The 23434-nt window shown below is 41.2% G+C and overlaps 2 protein-coding genes across 4 annotated transcripts; one reads left to right on the forward strand and one right to left on the reverse strand.

The window, feature by feature from the left end:
• On the forward strand, window positions 1578–5443 carry LOC8084828 (vacuolar protein sorting-associated protein 32 homolog 2). Of its 2 annotated transcripts, none has more exons than XM_021457650.1 (8): window positions 1578–1835; window positions 2138–2273; window positions 2770–2869; window positions 3585–3670; window positions 3748–3839; window positions 3929–4043; window positions 4136–4331; window positions 5061–5443. In XM_021457650.1, exons 2-7 carry the CDS (start codon window positions 2190–2192, stop codon window positions 4325–4327), a joined length of 669 nt encoding a protein of 222 aa, XP_021313325.1. In that variant the 5' UTR covers window positions 1578–1835; window positions 2138–2189; the 3' UTR covers window positions 4328–4331; window positions 5061–5443. The 2 variants fall into 2 exon arrangements, with proteins under 2 accessions (XP_021313325.1, XP_002455955.1); XM_002455910.2 differs by having other exon boundaries at window positions 1580–1835; window positions 2160–2273.
• On the reverse strand, window positions 7889–22670 carry LOC110433867 (zinc finger CCCH domain-containing protein 8-like). Of its 2 annotated transcripts, XM_021456741.1 has the most exons (12): window positions 22378–22670; window positions 21193–21434; window positions 11312–11365; window positions 11144–11239; window positions 10998–11054; window positions 10691–10915; window positions 10266–10303; window positions 10120–10166; window positions 9389–9510; window positions 9261–9311; window positions 9011–9145; window positions 7889–8352 (listed from the first exon to the last, which is right to left on the reverse strand). In XM_021456741.1, the coding sequence occupies exons 1-12, from the start codon at window positions 22571–22573 to the stop codon at window positions 8188–8190; spliced, it is 1428 nt and encodes a 475-aa protein (XP_021312416.1). In that variant the 5' UTR covers window positions 22574–22670; the 3' UTR covers window positions 7889–8187. The 2 variants fall into 2 exon arrangements, with proteins under 2 accessions (XP_021312416.1, XP_021312417.1); XM_021456742.1 differs by lacking the exon at window positions 21193–21434 and having other exon boundaries at window positions 22378–22627.

Consider the following 23434-nt stretch of genomic DNA (forward strand, 5'->3'; position numbering starts at 1 on the left):
CACCGGACGCAAGCCACCGGACGCACCCTAAGCGTCCGGTGCTCACCACTCAGAAACACCTCGCGCGCACTCGCTGACGTCACGCACCACCGGACGCGCGAACAGTCACTGCCCAGCGTCCGGTGCCAGCGTCCGGCGCGCTCTGCACACCTGAGCCACAGACTGACACCACACCGGACGCTCTGGACCAGCGTCCGGTGCTGCCAACACCAGCGTCCGGTGAGTGTTTCTCAGCGAGAAATACTCCCGCGACTTCTCTAAATTTTCCACCGGCGCAATAGAAAATATACACTTAATTTTCTCAAAAGCGCCGAATCCTGCCTCGTAAGCTCGGCGGGAGGGAGAGAGGAACCCACACCCCTCTCAACCCTAGGAACTCCACCTCCTTTGTAAATGTGCCAACACCACCAAGTGTACACCACCATGTGTATGTGTGTTAGCAATTTCACAAACATTTTCCCAAAGGAGTTAGCCTCTCAACTTGCCACGCCACTCGATCCTAACACGTATGCAAAGTTAGATCGCTCAAGTGGCACTAGATGACCGATATGCAAACAAGTTTGCCCCTCTTGATAGTACGCCCATCTGTCCTAAATCCGGTCATAAACTTCTCTAGACACCTATGATTGGTGAAATGGAAATGCCCTAGGTTATACCTTTGCCTTGCGCTTTCCATTCCATCTCCTCCAATGTTGATGCAACACATGCACCAATCAATCACCAAATGATATGATCCACTTCATATCATCACGTGACCGTATTGGTTCATCGATCTTGACCTCACTTGCTCTTCACCGTTGCCTCGGTCCATCGGCGCCAAGTCTTGCTCAAGCTTCACCGTCACACGCGGTCCCTCGCTTCAAAGCCTCCGACTTGCCCTTCACTCTTGCAACCGGTCCATCGAGCCAAGTCTCATCATGATCTTCTCCACCTTGGTCACATGACTCCATGTCATGTCTCATATGCAATGAGCTCCTTCATCATCACATAATCACCTGTGGACTAATCTTCTGTGTATCTCACATAAACACCATTAGTCTACCTAAGTTGTCACTCAATTACCAAAACCAAACAAGGACCTTTCAGGGGTAAGCAAATAATAGAATCTATCTATGCTCACTCGAGTGTTCTGAGCTGCTCAAATGCTCGGTTTTCTTTCCTTCACATCTTCTTCCTCCTCCCGACACACCGTCACAACCCACCACCCACCCCCGCCTCGCCAGAGCTCCATCATCACATGCTCGACTGTGAGTGAGACCCTACCATGCCCGTGGTGACCTTCTTCTTCACCCTCCTCTCGCCACCGGCTATGGACGTGGGCACCCCCGTCCCAACCTGGCCTAGCCATTGTAACTGCTGCCTTCTCGTCATCCCCACTAGTTGGTCGGTCTATCTCCTAAAAATTTTTCTTTTAAGGTGGCCGGATTTAGAGTAGAAGAGGAAGAGAGAAAGAGAAGAGATCGAACCGAGTGTTAGAACACTCGAGTGCTTTATACCATTTCTGCAAATAATAATAATAATTTAATAAGTAAAAAAAAAAAAACCCAACGGCAACCGTGTTTCCGTTTGCTTCGTCTGGTCACCTTCCGCGGTGCGTGCGTACGCGGTCGTCTCCATCCGACCCAACTCCAACTCCAACTCGTCTCCCCCGATCATCCAAAACCAGACCAAAATAACAAATCTCCCCCATCGATCCCAACTCCCCCACCCGATCCCCTCGCTCGGCTGTTGCCTCCTCCTACCCGAAGCCGCGCCTTCCAACGAGATTCCTCCCCTCCTCTCTCCAATAACGCTAGCCGCCGCCGCCACCGCCACCGCCGCCGGCGACGAATCCGGTAAGCCTCCTCGCTCCTGCTAGATACACCGATCACCGCTCCCAGATCGGTGCGGCCCCGCGATTAGGGAGAGAGAGAGAGGGTCGAATGCGATCCACCGTTCCTCTGCCTTAGTTCATCGCGGTCGATTAGTCGGCGGTCTCTGCTCGGATCGGGCACCCCGCTGCTTCGATGTAGCATTAGTTGGGGGGCTCCGCTGGGGACAAGCTCTCCTTTTCCACTCCAGTTATTTTTGGGGCGGTGCTTGCAATTGCTACTTGATGAGTTCCTCGAATTAGCTTGTGAAAATGACGTTGTTCCAGCTGTTGTTGTTTTGCCTCGCAGGCGTTTTGAGTTTCGGTTGCCAGTGTAGCCATGTCCATGTTCAATAGGATCTTCGGGAAGCCCAAGGAGCAGGCCAACTCCAATGCCTTGGCCACTCTCGACAAGTTAAATGAGGTGACCTTTCTGTCTTCATTATTTATTTCCTGGTGCATGATTACCTTGTCTCACTTCTGTTAAGGTGATTTTTGTATTGATGTTCTCTTTTTTGGGGGCTGCCTAAATATAATTGCGACCTCAGAGTATCCTTCATTTTGAATTGAACTGTTAAGGTTTAACCAAAATATGACATCACTTGTTGCCTGATCATGCATGCATGACAAATCTTAACTTTATAGTCATCTCAACTTATGGGATACTTAAGCTCTTCCCATGGCATTTCCAAGCTCCATCTATTTATGATCGATACCTTTATAGGCTGATCATTCTTTGATTTGCTTTGTTTGTTCCTGAAGTTCTAACATTTTACTTATTAGGAATGGATTATTAACTCTTTATATATGTTTGACCAACTAATGAACTATGCTCTTGTTATAGCTGACAGTTTGGCACATGTAATGCCTATGCCATAGTAAATTAGAAAGTTCTAAAAGCTTGCTTTGTTAATATTCAGACTCTTGATATGCTGGAGAAGAAAGAAAAAGTGCTGGAGAAAAAGGCAGCCGCTGAGCTTGAGAGAGCCAAGGAATTCTCAAAAGCAAAGAATAAAAGAGGTATGATAGACCACAATAGTGCAGTTTGAGATGTATACTTGTGCTCTGGCGGTATGATTGGAGACTACATGCTTTTGTTAAGTAATCTGAATCTCCTTGGTGCACATGCTGTACTCCAAGCTTATCCATCATATTTGTGTATTTCTGCATATAAATTTCTTTGGTGCATTGGATCAAGAAATATGGGCGTATTATTTTGACACAGTTCCTGTGTTTATCATTATTACTTTGTTAGTGTTGTGGTTACCATATTGACATAGTATTTTACCGAAATGAATTTAGCTTGTCCATCATATTTGTGTATATAAATTTTGTTGGTGCATGGTGCATTGGATCAACAAATATGTGGGTATTTCTTTTGACACAGTTATTGTGCTTATGATTGTTACTTGTTAGTATTGTTTCACCATGTTGGTATAGTATTTTATCAAAACAAGTTTAGGTTTGCATGCACCTGCAATGTAATAGATCCACACAGAATGCAAATTCCATGGAACATTATTTGCAGAGCAATTTTCAACATCTTTGACTTGAAGACCTCATGATCATAATGTTATTAGCTAATACAGCTTATGTTCACTTTATTTTGCTTCTTTTTTGGCTTCCATGCAAACTAATGTTGACCATCTTTAAATGCTACCGACCTCCTTTCCTATGCAGTGGAAACTGGATTAATAGAAACTTGTGCTAATACAAATGAACTTCCTCTTAACAGCGGCTATCCAATCCTTGAAGAGGAAAAAACTTTATGAGCAACAAATTGAACAGCTGGGAAATTTTCAGTTGAGAATCCATGATCAGGTATATTTGTACTCAAGCATTGAGCTTTTTGTTTACTGCATGCTGTGTGTTAACTGTATAACCCATTTTGTATACAGATGATCATGTTAGAAGCAGCTAAAGCTACAACAGAGACTGTTGATGCGTTGAGAACTGGAGCTGCAGCTATGAAAGCAATGCAAAAAGCAACGTTAGTATTAATATTGAGCCCATTTTAGGATTTATGCACCTAAGTCATTCAAGGTCTCAAAATGATTATTATTTACCATGTCCCTGCAGAAACATTGATGATGTCGACAAGACCATGGATGAAATTAACGAACAGACTGAAAATATGAAACAAATTCAAGATGCTTTGTCAGCTCCTCTTGGAGCTTCTGCTGATTTTGACGAGGTAATTCACTGTGGGCATTTAAGATTTGCAACCTTGCAGTGCACAGTTTTCTCTGACACACTTAGCACCCATTGCACTGAAAAAACTTACAGGATGAACTGGAAGCGGAACTTGAAGAACTGGAAGGAGCAGAGTTGGAATCTCAGCTTCTGGAGCCTGTTGCAGCTCCTCCGGTGCATCCAGTGCATGTCCCAGCCAACAAGCAACCAGCTCGCCCTGCTCCACAGAAAGCTACAGCTGAAGATGATGAGCTTGCTGCACTGCAAGCTGAAATGGCATTGTGATCAGGTTAATGTTTGATCCTTTTGTACATCTTAATGTGTATTTGATGTTCCTTTCATGGGACTAACTCACTGGTATCTGTTAGCTAAATCTGATAATGCTGTGCCCAACCGGTTGTATGGTAGTAATTTACATCTGCTGGTAGATACTCGCCTGAGAAAGAAGTTCAGCAGATCAAATGTGCTAATTTAAGTGCTGCTTACAGAGCATAGACTTTTTTTGACAGTTTTTAGATGGTTTGCTGGAAGCCTGTAATAATCATGACAGTTTTTTGTCTAGATAGACTTTTCAGATTTTGAAAGCGGCATATGCTTCAGGGTGAAGGTGTATCCATTTATTCATCCAGTTGATGTCCAATATTAGCACCTGAGAATTGAAACGCCAATTTTGTCTGACCTATTGTTTGTCTTAATTGGCTGAACCTAGTTTCATATCAGTTGAACTGTAGCTGAACTTATTGCAGCCACATTATAGTTTACCATCATTTTCTTTTGGCTTCTTGCTACAATCAAAGAGAACTGTAATTTTTTAAATCAAATATTTGCAGAATTTGCTTGGAATTTACACTTAATTAGTTCAAGTCTATGGTGTTTGGAGTGTATGTCTCTGGAACTATCTCCAAGGATATGGTTTCTACGGACCTACTATTATTTGAGTCCTGCATTTTTTTGCTTTGCGTGTTTTAAAGTTATTGCTGCTCTTGGTCATTGTTATTAACCCTACTGAAACTTGCAGGTTTCCAATGAAGAGGTGAAATGTGTATATGAATGGCGTTATGCTACAAAGATGAAAGCTGAGTCAGGCTTTATTATATTTGCCATGTGTGTATAATCTTGGTGGATATTTGGCAACCGAAGCAGAAAAAAGGCTGCTCCAGCCAGTGTTTGTTTCAGTGATTTTGGGCTCGGTTCACAGACAATTTAGTTAATGTCGCCCGGTTAGCTCTATGCTAACTATTCAGGTGACCAACGTGCATTGTTTGTCATAGTATTGTTCATTTAACCATATTGTCTGGAGCCATGTAAGAGTGTGGAACGTATAAAGCCTCGGGGTTCACATTTGATGTCCCGGTTCGCAGCTATTTCAACCTTTCAAGCAGCATATGTTTCCTTGTTGCACCCGAATTGCCAGTATTGTTTTTGGTACTTAGTATGTTTCGCTGGAAAATGACGGCGGCACATTTTGGCAGTAACGCCATTTGAAATTTAAATGGACTACTAATAGGTAGTATAAGCGCGCGCCGGGGGGGGGGGGGGGGGGGGGGGGTGGGGGCGGTCGAAGTGGTATTTTAAGTGATTTCACAGGCCGTTTTGGGAGCATCTGAAAACACTGATTGAAAGATCTCACAACTAAAGTAAAATCTTCTTGGGGATACAAATTTTTATACTATTTTTTAAAACATAGTCAAAATTGAGAATGGTTTGACTTAATTATGAGATGAAGATTTATTTTGGGATGGAGGAAAGAAGTGTTCTACATCTGTATAAGGTGAACGACATTTAAGCTTTGTTTGGATGTAGTCGGATTCGCATCAATTCATATGTGTTGGGGTGGATTGGAGTAGATCTTGAACTAAATTCCACCCCCAATCCACTCTAACACATATGGATTGAGATAAATCCAACAACATCCAAACAAGGCCTTATGTGCTATTGCACTCTTATTTTTCTCTTTTTCTTTGTCATCCATTCTGAAGATTGTTTTAGTTTTGCGAGTTATCAAGGCGTCATATTAATCACAATTAGTTGATCTCTTACTCGACTGTCCTTTCAAATCAATATTTTAAAATAACTCTCCTACCTTTTAAGAAGCTAACACTTTTGCCCATACTAATTGGCTAGCATGGTAAAAGCAAACTATTGTGCCACTGAACTACATATGGTGGCATGTTAGGATGTCACCATAGCACAGTTGGCTAATATTGTAGCGAAGCAGGTTGGACCTCCTTTATAATCCGTCCGCCAAAAGCTTAGCAAGCTCCTCCACCATAGTCCTACTCCTACGCTTCTCCTCGTCAAACTTGCGCATGCGCTGCTTAACTGCTTTGCACCAGGAGTCAAGTTGAGGGAGTGTTTGGCAACCCCACCACCACTCAAGGAGCGAGATCCATGTGATCTTTGGCCCCTTCCGCGCAAAAATGTTAGTCCTATTTCGGAGGGAGGTTGGAGCTAGTACACACCATATTTTCTAGGCACTCAAGGTCGATATCGACCGCCTTGGTGAGCTCGAGGATGTTGCTTTCTTTGACTCGAGAGACTCTTTTGCAACCTCTTGCCTAATGTTGGCAGATCTGCCGAGGCAATGATCATGATCATCACTGCATGCGCAACACTTTCTCTACCAGTGCCTATTGTTATGACCTCGTAGCTTGAGGTAGGTATGGTTTGGTACGACAATGAACTTAGCGTACCATGGTCATCCAACCAACGCGTGATAGGTTCTATTTAAGTCGACTATCATAAAGTGAGGGTTCTCGCCGAAGCGATCCGTGATGAAATCCAAGCTCTCAAAATGGAGATTCTAGCCCGAGGAGAACATTCCGGTAGAGAGAACACTGTTGCTAAAATGGACGCGGCCTTTGGAGCAGTGTTGTCAATTCCAACACCATATGTGGCATGGACCATTGAAACTATGGAAACACACGCGACGTGTCAATTGTCATGGGCTCATTATCACAATGAGTAATTAGAACTTGTGGCCTCATACTCAAGTGGTTTATCCTAGTTCGGGCTCACACCCTATGTCCAAGAGAGATTTCATGTCCAAGCGTTAAGAAAAGGGTTACGATCAAGCAAGGGAGAGAGATGTGTGATTATAGGTGAGCCAGTTGGGTCGGTCAGCCGATCCTAGCTGATTTGCTCCATAGACTCTAGTTGTATTCGTGTGTTGTAGGGGTTGCAACCAAGGAGGGTCACGATCGTTAGTCACTAAAAATACTTCACAAACATCATTAGTTATTTGCAATCGAGGGGTCACAATCGTTAGTCGCTAAAATACTTCACAAACATCATTAGTTATTCATTTGTATTGTCATTAATTCACCAATACCCACGATAGTATTAGATGCACTTTCTAAAACTAAAATCCATCCTTTGAGCACTTTATTTTTTTGTCAATGGCAGTTTTGCGTTTGTTACTCTAATGGCTTCTCTTTATGGTTAGGCATTGCCCATGAATCGCTCCGAGAGGTTTATGTCCTGTGTTTGGAGATCAGACTATCACAGAAGTTAAGGAGGATCAAGGACTTTTTTTTCACCCAAAAATAAAGGCAGCCTCAAAATTAGGCCCTTGATTTTGGGCTCGCTAAAGTTGCTCTAGCATGTACTAAAATACACTGTCGATTCTCAAACTTACTCAAGGTGCCATCCAGGTCCGAAATGTATATCCAGATACCTAAAGGCCTAAACTCACGTTGGCATTGCATCAACATGTGAGGCAAACATGTCACTCTATATCCTATATCCCTACCATCATGTAGGCTCCACATCCCAATGCCATATCATCACATAACCATGGCAAGCAGATTAACCCAAGTTATGGTAACTAGAATCTCACATGACAAATTTAAGTTTGGGACCAGGTTAGCATCCAGTGAAAGTTAGAGAACCAGCGGTGCATTTACTCTTGAAACCTGCAATATGCACCTTGACATAGCAACACAGTACATACCACACTATTGTCAATTGTCATCTGCAGCAACCGACCGAAGGTAAATAAATCGTTAGTACCAGCACTGTTCCGACAAACACTTCCGGTGATACTGAACTTTACAAGTCAGACTCCCAACAAGACAATGACAGCATCAAGCATTAACTAACAGTGCGATTCGAATGGTATTAGATCCAGATGCAGGTTTACAGTATCAGACATCAGGGTCGTGCAGGGCAACGCTCAGCCCTTCTATTCCTTCCTTTCCAGCTGCCTGCAGCTTGGAAATAGCCTTCTGGCGAGGAGGGTGGTCGAACTTGCAGTGCACACCGAACCTGCACGTGCCAGACCTCATGTAGAAGGCACAGGCCTCAGCGTCCTGTGTAAGAATCAGCACTTTAACAAGCATGTAATTAAATCAACTTTTGTAAACATAAACAGAAGTAAAAGGTCACAGAGAACATACAAGCACAAAAGCATTCTTTCTAATGACAATGAATAAAGAGATAATTTCAATTGATGCCGTAACATTGAGGAAATTCTGTCAACAGGAACATACACGTCATGCTCTTGTATATTTATAAACAAGAGACAGCATCAGTTTACAAGTTGAAATGCCAGCTTACTAGCAGATTGCCGGTTTGACATGTATTTTTGTCAACAAATTTAATGAAAAAAAATCAGTTTGCTGTAGTCCAATTTGGCAGAAAACATCTTATGCCAGCCAAGTAAAGGCCAACAAAACGAAATGGCCAGATTAATTTTCCCAGGTGCTGCAGTGGAAGATGTGGCATTCAATTCATGCCAATGCTTGGCATGACATTATTTTCTCTGAACTTTATTCATAAAGATCCAGTGTGCAAACTGAGCAAAATCAAGCTCAGGTCTTCATTCTTGGTTTAAAAACAGTGTTATCCCACAAGAATGATCAGAAAGTCATTAAAGTATCACAGACATGATATAACAGGATATTAGTTAGCACATAACATTTTACAATATGAAGCATCTAAGCTACTGGTAATAGTCTAGCATGTTACCTCTCTCCTTGGAAAGCCAAGTGTAACAGGCGGCTGAGGGTCCCCGTTTTCATTGAAATGAGGTGCCGACCGGTCAATAGGGTGGTGAAACTTGCATTTCTGAGAATACTTGCAAGATCCTGTTTTCATGTAAAACTGCAGTACACAAAAATGAGAAAAAGGGCCAAAAGCTCTAAATTTCTAAAATAAGCACAATAAAACAAGCACATGAAAAAATGAATTGGACAAAGGAGACAGCTATATAACATACATCACAAACAATTTCTCCGGGCCTTTGAGGATAGATCGGCGCAGGCTCAACCTGTGTTTTACAAAAAAAAAAAAAGAATGTAAATGTTATGTACATCACAAATTTTTAGACTCTTAGTCTACACATACCGGCACGTGACTTGCATGAAAATCAAAGCTTTGCAGGAAATTTGCAGCCGGATTCAGCACCACTCCAGGGACAGTGGATGCTGGACAAGGAAGCAGTGGAGCCACAAAAGCTATATCCACAGCTGCACACACAAAACAATATTTATCATCAGAGAGAAGGGGGGGGGGTGTTAATAAAAAAATGGAGGGTCATAATGGTAAGCGCTAATGATATCGTTACAATGAAGTTGATAAGTATACTAGTCTGAACATTGAAAATGGAATGAGAAATATTTTGTGATTGCTGTCTGAAAATTTGTGGTATAAGGTCAAGATATTTTAGCATGACATTCAAAAACAGACACATGATAATAGTCACAAGTGCAAGAAACTATCAATATTCTCAAAACCTAAGCTAATCAGTAAAAGATACTTCAGAAAAAATTCAAAGTGCTTATCATAACTTCACTATATGTCAATCAGGTGTTTCAATTCGTAACTAAAACATAATATTAGAAGCTCTCGTGCCTTTTCTATACTATTAAGACTTTTAAAAACCTTTAACGTTTACAAGGTCACTACAAGCTCTGCTTTTAGAATGATTTGCAAAGCTAAAGCACGATTTGATTAGAGTGAGCTTCCTGCTGATGGTTTCTCTATCCTTCTGGAGGTAACACAAATGGAAACAGAAGACCTATAGGATGCCATGACAATTTAACTCAACCAAATGATTAGTTATGAAAAGAACAGACCTGGCCGATCAGGATGGTTGAAGCGACAAACAGAACCATATTTGCAGCTGTAAAAGCGCAAAAAGAAAAATGTCAGATCCCTCCAAACTTATATGCACAAGAGGTAAATAATTCATCTTAGCAATCCTGCTCGTGAAGAAGGTTACCTGCCTGTCTTCATATAAAACGAGCAATCCACTTCACCCTGCAATATGGGAGAAAATGTCTTGAGCAATACAAGCTATTTGGGTACAGTCAATGGTACTAAACTAAAGCGATATGTGAAGATACAGTAGCAGACATACTTTGGTAGATAGATTTTACTAAGAAATAGGAGTTGTCGAGAGATAACAATCTTTACTCGTAAAAATCTTTTATACACCAAGTCTGGATTACTGACAGAATTTGCAGTAAGCATAGAACAGACTTTAACTTTACCTTTTTGCGTATATTTTGCAACATATTTATTGATATGGTTTCCAAATAAAAGACTGAATAAAACTGAAATTTAGTGTATCTAGTGCTCTAGCAAATAAAAAAAGATAACTAAAGTTTACTGCTCTAGCTAAAGAACCATTTGGTAAATACATACTGGTCTTATAGGAAGCCCCTTTGCATTATGTGAGGCTGGGGCAGTTGGTGCACGTGTCTTTGCTGGAACTGAATCATCTGCTGCACCAATGTTCGCTGCTGCATCAGTTGTTGCTGTATATATGGTTTCCTTTGCAATCAAAGGTGGTGTCTTAATATCTTTTGGTTTTGGATGATCGAACTTGCAAATGGCACCAAATTTGCATTTGCCTGTTTTTGCATAGAACTGAAATACAGGACAGTCAAGAAATGAAGGACTGTGCCATGAGAAAAAAATAATAATAATTGACAGCAATGGAAGATCTTACCGAACAAACAGGTTCAGAAGGCCTCACTGGTAAGATAGCGCTATCAGCGATTAGTGACTGTTGCATTTCAGGAAAGCACAGACATTGAGACTCTCACAGAGGAGTCGAAAAATTAGCAATCTAGTGAACAGATATAATTAACTTACTTCATTGTCTGTTCCTGTTGCTAATGCATTCACCATTTTCTTGGGATGGTTGAACTTGCATTTAGATTTAAACTTACATCTACCACTCAATAAATACTGCAATTTTGAGAACAATGCTATCAATATATTGGTCAGACAGATTCTAAAACTAGAATATGACATGCTTACAGGACAATCTGGTTCCCCTGGTCGCTCAGGATAAGAATCTTCAACATTCGGGACCTGCAAAAGGAATTTAAGAAAGCCAGAAAGAGAATCAGTTAGAGGATTGCAAACAGAAGGCACAGGTACATAATATTAGAGATATTTTCAGAAGGCATCAAATATGAAAAGGCAAATCAAGAAATAGACAGGGAAATTTCAAAGTTGATACAGAAACAACATTCCCGTGAAAGTGCAACTTTTCTTTTAGCTAGGCGTGGCCCCACATGAATTGTTGCTTTTGTCAATGTTTATCAGCACCTCAGCTGATTAAGTATTTGAATATATTTTCCTATAATCATAATCAAACATGAGGGGAAGTAATATATTAACCAAGTCCAGCTTTGATGAGAGGAAGTTGATGGGGGCGGTCGAGAGGGCGGTCGAGAGGGAGTCGGGCGGGCCCTCACCGGAGTGTCGCCGACGGGGATATTCCGCGACGGAACGAAGGTTAGGGGTCGAGAGTGTGCTTGGCGGTCCCTCACCGGAGTTCCGCCGACGGGGACACCTCGCGGCGGAGCAAAAGTTAGGGGTCGGAAGGGTGTTTGGCGGTCCTTCACCGGAGTCCCGCCGACGGGGACACCTCGCGACGGGACGAAAGGTTGGAGGCGAAATCGGAGAGGGTCGGCCGGAGGATCGTCGCGGGCGGGAACAGCTTTTGGTGTCTTCGTCCGTGCCGGTTCCGGTGTCGAATCCGCGACATCGATACTCTGCTTCATCTACATCGAGATTCAGGTCCTCTGAGTTTCCTTCCCTCTGTGATTCTACTCGCATTATTTCGAAGAAAAAAAGTTTTAGTCCTACTTCGAAGCATGATTTGAGGCACCAATTGGCGATTCAGAAAGGGGAATTTCCCTTTGAGGAGATTGACGGTGAGACTGTAAGAATCAAGTCCACCCCGATTCATTTGCAATGGAATTCGTATGAACATCCTGAGGATGTTCGTCCTAGGAATAGAAAATCCAATCATGTTGATCAGTCATGGGGATTTCAGAAACAGGGGAACCAGAGGTGGTTCCGAAAACCCCCCAAAGTGCAAGTTGTACCGGGGATTCTGGGAGCTTGTCCGATCGGGTATACACGTGGCACTCATACAGAAGGGGGTGAGAATAGCGGTGAGAGAGATCCCGAGTCGGGGTACTCTCCACTTCAGGACTCTAAAAACCCCATCCGAGTCGGAGGGGTTCCCCCAAATCCGAGAAACCCTAACTCTAGTGCCCTCTCTCGAGTGGATCTATCCAGATTTGTGGGTCATTTGTGGCCTGGAGCCAAACCAAGGTCGTTTGCTGCAGTGGTGCGTGCTAATCCAGCCCCTACTGTAGTAGTTGAGATGCAGCCACGAGGTGGAGGCAGACAAAGCGGGTTCGGCTCGGGGAGAGGTAACTTTGGTCAGGATCGTGGAGGCTTTGGCTATGGTCGGGCTGGTTTTGGTCAGAATCGTGGTGGTTTTGGGCATGAGCGTGGTGGCTTTGGGCAGACGCGTGGTGGTTTCACTCAGGATCGGGGGAGATTTGGACCAGGGCTGGGTGGTAACAGAGGTGGGGGGAGGTTCAATTCTTGGAGACGCAAGGATGAGGAACCTGGGAAGGAGGAGAAGAATGGTGATACTTTAGTTGGTAAGGATGCTCAAACTCAAGATTCAGAAGAACTCAGGAACAGATGGGAAGGAAAGAGTAATCCTACTGGGAACAATCATGGGGAGGAAAGTTGTAAAGATGCTGATATACAAAAGGAGGTGGCCTCAAAGAAAGACAGTAAGCCAAAATCTCTTGATACTGATGATTCGTCTCTGGCTATGGGTAAATCTGTGAATGTTGCTTGTGAGTTCTGTGGTCTCTTTAATCATGCTTCTCTGGATTGTCGTAGGATGTTATGTGAGATTTGTGGCTTTACCAATCATAATACTTTTGATTGTAAGAAATGTCTTCCCTGGAATTATGGTCCTGAACTTTGTGCCACTCAAGTAGAAGAACAGAGCTTCTTTTTTATAGAGGAATGTATTGATTCTAGGGTGGCAATTGAAAAAGCTAGTACTGCTGTCATCAAAGTGGTAGAAGGTAATGCCAATGCTAAACAAATTGAGTTTGAGTTTATGAATCTCATTGGAGCTGATACTTGGAGATGGCGTGCACGGCCAATAGCTGATAAAAAGTTTCTGCTTAGATTTCCTAGTGCTAAGATGGTGACTGAATGGAGTCGTATTAAAAATCTGACTCTGAGAAATGATGCTCAAATTACAATTGAGACATGGTCCCCTGCTGTTGGTGCTAAAGGTATTCTGCGGACTGCCTGGTTCAGAGTTAGTGGGATTCCTGCTGATCAGAGGTCTATAAAGACCCTTGCCAAAATAGGTGGATTGGTGGGTAAGGTGTTGGAAATTGATGAAGGGTCTAGATACAGGTATGATTATGTTAGACTCAAGATAGCCTGTAGGGATGTCACTAGGGTACCTAAGACCGCTGAGAGTTTCTTGGGCATGTATCTGATTGACTTTGGCTTTGAGAGGGAAGTCACTATGGAGAGTGGACCCAAGATGCTTAAGAGTGGAATTACTGTGGGTGATCCTGAGTCCCAACCTCCTGCTAAAAGAACTAAGTCTGGAATGGATGCTGGGAAAAGTCAGCTAGAAGAGAAGAATGAAAGTCTATCTGGAGCAGGAGACACCAGTAACAAAGGAAAAGAAAATGATACTAGTAAACAATCTCAAGTATGTTGGTCTGCTCCACCTAAAGTTGGTTGTGGTGATCTCACTACAACTAATCCGAAGAGTGTTGCACAAAAGTCATTCAGGAAGAGATGTATTGATGATGATGGGGAGAAAGTTCATATTCCTGAGACTTTGGAGGACTCTGATTCTGATAGTGATTCCTTTGCACAGAAACTGGCATCACTAGCTGGTTTGGATGGTGTTGGCCAAACTTCTAAGAATGATCAAGAGAACAATTCCAAGCAGATATGGTTTATGAATGAGACTTCAGAAATTAATATTAAGGAAATGTCACTTGATAAGCTAGATGACAAGCTCAAGGAGGATGATACAAAAGGTGTGAGTGTAACTGTTAACACTCAATCTCCTGAGATCTTTTTATCTGATGACACCATTGTCAACACTCAAGAAAGTGAGATCATGGACATTGATGGAGGCACCATTAAGGGTGGAGCCCTGCCCTTATCTGACTATGAGGTACAGATTGAAAAAACTGTTCCTGAGCAAGAAAGAAGGAGAAGTGAAAGGCTGAAGAAGATCACACCCCTGACTAATTTGGAAGAATTGGAGAGAAATACTGAGGATACAAGCTTTGAAGGTATATATTCTAATCATAACTCCTTTTCTGTGCTTTTAGATGATGATATTTCTCATATTACATCTTGCATGGGTATTGTGGTTGATGAAAGTAGTTTTGATACTTTTAACCTCATTAGAGACTTAGAGAAAGCTAGAGATGATTTGTATCAAAAGCAAATTGTTAAAAATCAAAAACCTCAAACTGATTTAGTTGAGGGGGGCTTAGAAGAAGATGTTCCATTAGCTATTGAGTGGATTAATGATGAGTCTTCTGAGTCAGAAGATTTTATTCTGGTTGAATCAAGGAGAAAAAAAAGAGAAAAGAGAAAAAGTTTAATGCTGGCCAATTCTCAAAACAATAGGAGAATCATACAGGAAACTCCTGATGATTTGAAGAAGAAAAAAGGAAAATTGAGTAAAAAGAATGTTACAAAAAATATTAGAAAAGTTAAAAAATGAGTATCAACGGTTTAATTTGGAACTGTCGAGGTCTTAGGAAAAAAGGAGTGTCTACATTCCTTAAGGATTTGATATCTCAAAATCGGTTTCATTTTGTTGGTTTACAAGAAACTATGATCAAGGATTGTGAAGAGAAGATTCTTAGGAAGTTTGATCCAAATAAAGATTATTTATGGTTGTATAACCCTTCCAAAGGAAAATCTGGTGGTATTTTGGTAGGTGTGAGAAATGATTTGTATGATGTAGGATCCTTTCAACAAGGTGACTTTATGCTTCAAATGAACTTGTGGGACAAAAGTAACAAAATAAAGTGGAATCTGCTAATAGTGTATGGTGCTGCTCATGATGATAAGAAGATGGACTTTCTTGCTGAACTTTCCTCTTTTTGCTCTCGCAATTCAAATCCTATTTTGATAGGGGGTGATTTTAATATTGTAAGATTTGCTAGTGAGAGAAATAAGCCTCATGGTTTAACTAGGTTCACAAACCTCTTTAACTCTCTGATTGGTTTTTATGAACTTAAAGAGATTGTCATGACTGGTGGCCTCTATACTTGGTCTAATAATCAAGAAGATCCTACTCTGGAAAAGCTTGATAGGATTTTGGTCTCTAGAGATTGGGAAGATATTTTTCCAACTGCTATGGTTAAGAGACTTCCTAGAGAAATTTCTGATCATAACCCTCTGATTTTAACCTCTGATTGTCATAAACCTCTTAAATTTTTGCAGTTTAGATTTGAGCTCAATTGGTTGGATAATCCTGAGTTTTTAGGGGCAGTTGAAAAAATCTGGTCTAAACATTGTAATGCTAGAACTTCTTTGGATAGAATTCAACAAAAGTTGAAACTTGTGAAACAATATTTTAAGGGGTGGGGGTTTAATCTGCAAGGAGAATTGAAGAAAAGGAGGAAACTGGTGAGTGAAGAATTGTTTGAGCTAGAAGGTATAGAGGAAGAGAAAAGCCTTACTCAGGAACAAATGGCTAGAAAAGTTTGGCTGATCAAGGAATCCTTGCAGCTTTTGGATCAAGAGGAATCTTACTGGGTGAAGAGGTGCCATGAGCAGTGGCTGCTCAAAGGAGATAATAACACTAAATACTTTCATAGTATTGCTAATGGGAGGAAGAGGAAAAATTCTGTTTTATTTCTTGAAAGTGATGGATTTGTAATTGAGGGCGATGATAATTTGTTGAAACATGCAACTGATTACTATGGTGATCTTTTTGGTCCATCTGAAGAGCATAATATACATATAGATAATAGTATTTGGGATGAGCTGGAAAAGGTATCTGATGAAGAAAATTCTAATTTGACTAAACCTTTCTCTGAATCAGAGATTAAAGATGCTTTATTTCAAATGGAAAAGAATAAAGCTGCTGGGCCTGACAAAATACCAATTGAGTTTTATCAAACTTGCTGGAATATAGTTAAAGAAGATATTATCCAGTTGTTTGATGATTTCTATGAAGGCAAAATTGATATTAGTAGAATTAATTATGGTATTATTACTCTTTTACCCAAAATTACTGATGCTTCTAAGATCCAACAATTTAGACCCATTTGTCTCTTGAACTGTTTATATAAACTCATCACAAAAACTCTGACCTTGAGACTTGAAAAAGTAGCAGACAAGCTCATTCATACTAATCAAACTGCTTTCATGAAGGGAAGAAATATTATGAGTGGGGTCATGGTTTTGCATGAAATTTTACATGAGACAAAAAGGAAGAATCAGGTGGGGATTATTCTTAAGCTTGATTTTGAGAAGGCCTATGACAAGGTCAAGTGGAATTTCTTGTTTAGTTGTTTAGCTGCGAGGGGTTTTAATGATAAATGGTGTAAGTGGATTGAACAAGTAGTTTCTGGGGGTACAGTTAGTGTCAAGCTAAACAACCTAACTGGTCCTTATATTAAGAGTTACAAAGGGGTGAGACAGGGTGATCCTTTATCACCAATATTGTTCAATTTTGTAGCAGACGGTTTATCTCGTATGATTCACAAGGCCCAATCAAATAATCTTTTCTCAGGTTTGATAGACCATATTGTTAATAAGGGTGTTGCTGTGCTACAATATGCTGATGATACCATAATTTGTCTTGAGCACAATCTTGAGGGAGCTAGAAATATGAAGTTGCTTCTATATATGTATGAATTGATGGCGGGTCTCAAAATTAACTTTTACAAGAGTGAAGTGCTGGTTATAAATGATAAGGATAATTGGGCTAATGTCTATGCTGAAATTTTCAATTGTCAGATTGGCATCTTCCCTATTAAATATCTGGGTGTCCCTGTTAGCCCAAGCAGACTGCATGTCCTGGATTGGTTACCTTTGGTTGAAAAGAATAATAAAAAATTGGACCCATGGAAAGGGAGTATGATGTCTATTGCTGGAAGAACAGTTCTAATCAACTCTAGTCTAAGCAATTCACCAATATATCATATGTCTATATATTTGTTGCCTAAAACTATTATAACCAAGATGGATAAAGTGAGAAGGAAATTTTTCTGGCAGGGTGGAGGTACTAAGAAGAAATATCATTTGCTGAAATGGGCTAAAATTTGTAAGCATAAGAAGAAAGGTGGGTTAGGTATTAGGGACCTTAGGAAAATGAATATAAGTTTGCTTTGTAAATGGTGGTGGAAGCTTGACACTGAGAAAGGTCTTTGGCAAGACATTGTACAATACAAATATCTGAGGAAAAAAAACATCTGTACTGTGAAACACAGGCAGAATGACTCAGCAATTTGGGCTGATCTCTTGAAAATTAGACACATATACTTACAGGGAAGGAAGGTAAAAATAAAAAATGGTGATAAAGCTCTGTTCTGGAAAGATAGTTGGCTTTTTGATAAACCCCTCGAATGCTTGTTTCCTGATTTGTTTTCTATATGCATGCAACTAGACATTTCTGTATCTCAGATGAAACAAAGGTCTGTCAATTTTACTAGATGGTTAGTAGACAATATGAGACTTGATTGGAACAACATTCTTAGAAAAGTTGAGAAGATTACTTTAACTGATGGGGAGGATATGGTAAACTGGAAGTTTGATAAGAAAGGGTGCTTTTCTGTTAAATCAGTTTATAAATTTCTCACCACTAATGATGCAGGCATCTACTATAAGAACATTTGGAAGGGCAAAATTCCTGCTAAAATTAAGATTTTTCTTTGGCTTGTGGCAAATAATGCTTTACTCACTAGGGATAATATGGTTAAAAGAAAGTGGACTGGTGATCCTTCTTGCTTGTTCTGTGAGTGTAATGAATCTGTTTCTCATCTGTTATTTCAATGCAGTTTGGCCAAAGCAGTCTGGGCTGTTGTAGCTCATTGTTTAGGTGCTTCTAATGTACCTAGAAATTTGAATCAAAGTTGGGCTTGGTGTGAGCAATGGTTACCTTATGGTACCAAATTTCATGCAATTGGCATTGCTGCTATTTGTTGGGCAATTTGGAAAACTCGGAATAGTGCTTGTTTTGAGGACAAAGTTGTTACTAGTCCAATTCATGTTATATGTTATGCTTGTTCGCTTATGGAATATTGGGCAGGTTTGTTTCTGGAGGAAGATAAGGAGCAGTTGATTGCTGGAGCAAATACAATGCTGAAAATTGCTATGCAACTGGTGAGCAGGGAGGTGAGAGATCAAAAGCACCTCGCTCTGGAGGACAACAAATCAACTGATGAAGAGGATGCCCCGGATGGACAGAAGTGAGCAGGCGACTGATGAAGACAGATTGATGTCTGGTCTTTTGCAAGAAACTGTCTCGAGGAAGGCGCTTTGTCGCTTGTTTAAACTTCTGTGCAATCAAACTTGGTTATTTTGCTGGTGCTTTCCTTTTGCTGTGCTGACAAGCCATAGCTGTCGTGAGCTAAGTGCGTTAGCTGTCTTTGTAGTTTCTTTCTTCCAGAACTGTACTTCTTTCTAGTCTTCTCTATCGGTCCTACAAACTATCTGTATGAACGGTATTTCCGTTGTTCATTCAATGGAAATGGGGATAATCCCTCGATTCGAAAAAAAGCTGATTAAGTATTCGTTAAACATTATTTAATGGGGGCAACAGCAAGAGCTGTTGTAGTGAGAGTAAGGCACAGGCACACTGCTTCGTAGAGCAGATGCAATGTGCAAGGAGTCGCTTGCCAAGCATGATGAGGCTAGAATAAACTTGAAGACTGCAGTCACTTACGAGCTGTTTGGTTGCAGCACTGTAACGCAAATGTAAACAAATTAAAGCTGCTGATGTTACCGCCACACATATCATTTGAATTGATTTTGTTTCCATTTACGTTACTGAGAAACGAACCAAACAGCACATTAGTGTGTGGAACCAAAGTGGCAAAATGGCAAATGGATAGCATGCTAATGATGCTGAGCCTAAATGTCTGTGGCAGGACGGTGAGGGGGGAAAACTGAGGCATGCAAAACAGCAAGAAAGAGAGTAGCTAGGTAGGAGTTGGAGAAAAAAAAAGCTAGGCAAAGAGATTTATGTACATATGAATATGGCGAGAGGGAGCATCAACAAACCCTGCAGGCCTATAACAACCCCTGCACTGTCCCTATCTGGATCAAACATCGCTGCTGTCCCACCCAGATTGACCACTGTTGGAGCCAGCAGGGGAAAAAGAGGTTGCTTGGACCTGCTGGTTCCCAATGCCCTCCCCTCCCTCCCTCCCTCTCTCATGCCCGGGTCCCATGACTGCCCTAACACCTAGCAACCTAGGTGATGACTTAAGAACCATGTTGTGTAGAGATGCAAACAGTAGGATGGTATTCTTAAAGTTAACTAGCTCAAACACGGCCTATAGTAGCCAGGGTGATGCCCGGGTCCCATGACTGCCCTAACACATAGCAACCTAGGTGATGACTTAAGAACCATGTTGTGTAGAGATGCAAACAGTAGGATGGTATTCTTAAAGTTAACTAGCTCAAACACGGCCTATAGTAGCCAGGGCGATAACTTAGCTGTACTGCTGAATAACACAGAGCAGGCTTGTTTGGATGTAGTATCCGCCTCAACCCACATGTGTTGGAGTTGATTGGGGGTGTGCAAGGGTGTCAAGAAAAGCAATTCAGAGGGGCATCATGGACAAGAGATATGAGAGGAGTCAAGATATATGCATGACATGGGAGGGGAAACAAACATCAGGAGTAAATTAGGAAATTGTTAAGTACCAACCTGTCAATAACGAAATTATTAAAGAGAGTGTTGAACAGGTTACATGTACCCCTCCAAAAGGAAGAGTAAGCACATACCCACACAAACTCAAGCACAGACACACCACACACTCCGGTGAGGAATATCTGAATGTGATTTAAAACCACTATTTGCCTAAACAGTTGTTTAGCACATTTCTACATGGTGGTAAACCATGTCCGATTGATGAGCTGTTTATCTCGTTTAAATGGCCATTTAGCTCATTTAAATGGCCATAGCCCGGTTAATGGCAAAATGGTAGGTGACTGACTGTTTACTTTACAGTTTAGAATTTAGGTGCAAACACTGTTTAAAACTAAATGAACTTTTTTATCTTGAGATATTTCTTTTTATAAAAAAAAAAAACAAACGAAGTATTTTACCACCCCCTCTGTTTCACTTTGCATGCCACAACTCCTAAGTTGTTGGATTTATAACAAATCCATGCGCCTATGAGAAAAAAAGAAACAGCTAGGATTAAATAAAGCTTAAAAATCCAGGTGGGCTCAGTCGAGCATGATTAAATGGCTGCCCAGCAGGCTGAAGCTAGCTGCTCTAGCTTGCTTATTAGATGCAGGAACATCATCGCTATCCAGGGTACACTCGGTCATTTTCGATCTAGCCTTGTAAAAACCTCTCACAAGTAACATACGTCCCTCTACCCCCTTCCTTGACCTCATCGACCCTGAAACTACGTGACTATGCTTTACCGCTTCAATGCAGGAATTGAGGCCACAGCTACATGTGTTCTCACCTTCTATTTTGTGGCTAGCCCTGCTAACAGTAATAAAAAAATGGTTTTGGAAATAACATAGATAATTCCATAAAGGTATGTATAAAAAATAAGTACACTATAAGTAACATTATAAAAAATAAGATGTATAGATCGCTACAAATAATAATGACAGATAGTCACCTCTTTCCAGTTTGGAACCCCACCCTCTGGAACCCATTGTGGATGGTCAAATTTGCAGGTATCTCCATACTTACAGGTTCCCGTGCTCATATAGAAGGCACAGTCCTTTTGCCCCGGTCGTTGTGGATATATAGGAAGGCTGCTTTCAAGCCTAGGGCGTTTAGCCATAGTATTTGATGAATATAAAGCCTCAATCTGGCCAACAGTACTATGACTTCCCATAAAAGATTGGTGATAGAGAACTATAGTATATATACAAAAGAACTTTATAAGCCAGCTGTATTAGGTAACCATATACTGGAAATAATAATAATGTACTGAAATGAATGAAAGCACAGTTATCAAACATAAGAGTACTACTAGAATAAGGGATAATCATAGCTCTAATGCTGTGTGAGAACCTCTTAGTACTACTCACTTGAAAAGAACTGCAACAGTATTAACTTTCAGTAGAGTGGCAAGAATCAAGTGCATTTACAGACCATAGCTAACCTGAAAATTGGCTTGGATTTATTGGTAGAAACACAGTGAGAGCTTTTTTACATTCAAAATCAGACGGCCAACGGTCTAAGCTCCAAGTATTATGTTTTCTAGTACAGCTACTCCCCACGAATTACCAAAGGCTCTTCCCTGTTCGAATATCATTACTACCATTTTTTTATCCTCTGGTCCTTCATTGCTAAGCTCATTCACTAAGAACCCTCCACGAAATGGTCCAATTCTACATTCTGCATTGCATCTACCAAAATACAAACTAGTCAACAACTGGCTGAGGATATGAGGTTATGATACATGCCTATATAACTTTAAGGCAATACCACTATCCATGCTTGATTGTGCAATTTCGGTCCTTAATTATTCTCTGTGGTGTCTCAATTTAAGTTTTATATCTAGCCACACAATTCCACACAGCGTAATAAAATTGTTCACAAGTTCATATATATCCAAGATAGCTAGATCAGTACGAGCTCCATTAAAACCAGCAACGCCCAACATAAGCTCCGAGTCCCACAGACAATTGATCCTCATACTACTAGTTTAACAAGCAGCCACGCGTCCATACACTACGACAACCACGACCACGAAACAAATCACCCATGCATCGGATAAATACGGCAGCATTGTCCGATGAACACACGGGGAAACTCCTCATACCAACCAAAACAGGGAGAGGGCTGCTCTCACCTTCCGCAGATCGTCTCGCGCCGACATACGAGTCGAAGGCGCCGACGTCGGCAGAGGATGGATAAGGCGATGGGGTGCCGGTGTAACGGGACGCGATGAGGTCGACCTCAAAGTCCGAGTAACGCGGCGGCGGCGGCGGCGCACTGTAGCCGCCCGCGAAGGCTCCGCGGTAGTACGGGTTGAAAGGGTCCGACATCGTCGGCGGCTAGGGTTTCCGGCTTTCCGCACGCGCTGCGCTGTTGGGGAGAAAACCGCCGCTCTGAGTGGGAAGGCAGGGCCCGCGCACGCACGCTAGGCACTCGGCACTCACACGAAAACTGGCCTTGTTTAGTTGGTTTTTTTTTTTTACCGTAAAATTTTCATTTGTATTTAGTAGACTAGTAAGATTTAAAAGATTGTCTTACAAATTACAGACAAGCTGTATAATTAGTTTTATATATATATTCAATATTCTATGTATGTACCATAAAATTTGATATGACGAGAAATTTTGAAAAAAAAAGTTTTAGGGTGAACTAAACAAGGCTTGGCTCCCCTGTCTCTCTCTTTGGGTGGTGGTGTGGGGTGAGGGTTTTAGTTTCATGTCATTACTGATAATTGTTGAGTATAAAAAAGGAATATAAATATATTAAAATATTAATCACTAAGAATCAGGAGATGTATAGTGTTTTAAGGGCACTCTCAATACAGAAACCATCATAATTTCTATAGACATTAATTATGGTGTCATCTAAGCATTTTGCTGATGTGGTAAGATAGTTATTGAAGAGAGAGAGCAAAAATCATAGAAACTTGATCTAACTTAGAAACTATGTCTGCGCGAGATCCAAGACATAAAGTGATATGATTGGTTGAGAATAGAGAGAGAATGAATGTGATTAGATAACAAATTATTATATAGAAACTACGTGCAGTTTCTAGTATTGGGAGTGCCCTAAAGACAGTTTCAAAAGTGAGTTTCTTATCGTGGTTTCTAAGATTGTTATGTCATACCTAGTGAAATAAAACTTGGACGAGACACTCACTCTTAATGAAGAGTTTCATCTATGGTTTCAAA

Source organism: Sorghum bicolor, chromosome 3 (genome assembly GCF_000003195.3).
Source record: "Sorghum bicolor cultivar BTx623 chromosome 3, Sorghum_bicolor_NCBIv3, whole genome shotgun sequence".
NCBI classification, from domain to species: Eukaryota; Viridiplantae; Streptophyta; class Magnoliopsida; order Poales; family Poaceae; genus Sorghum; species Sorghum bicolor.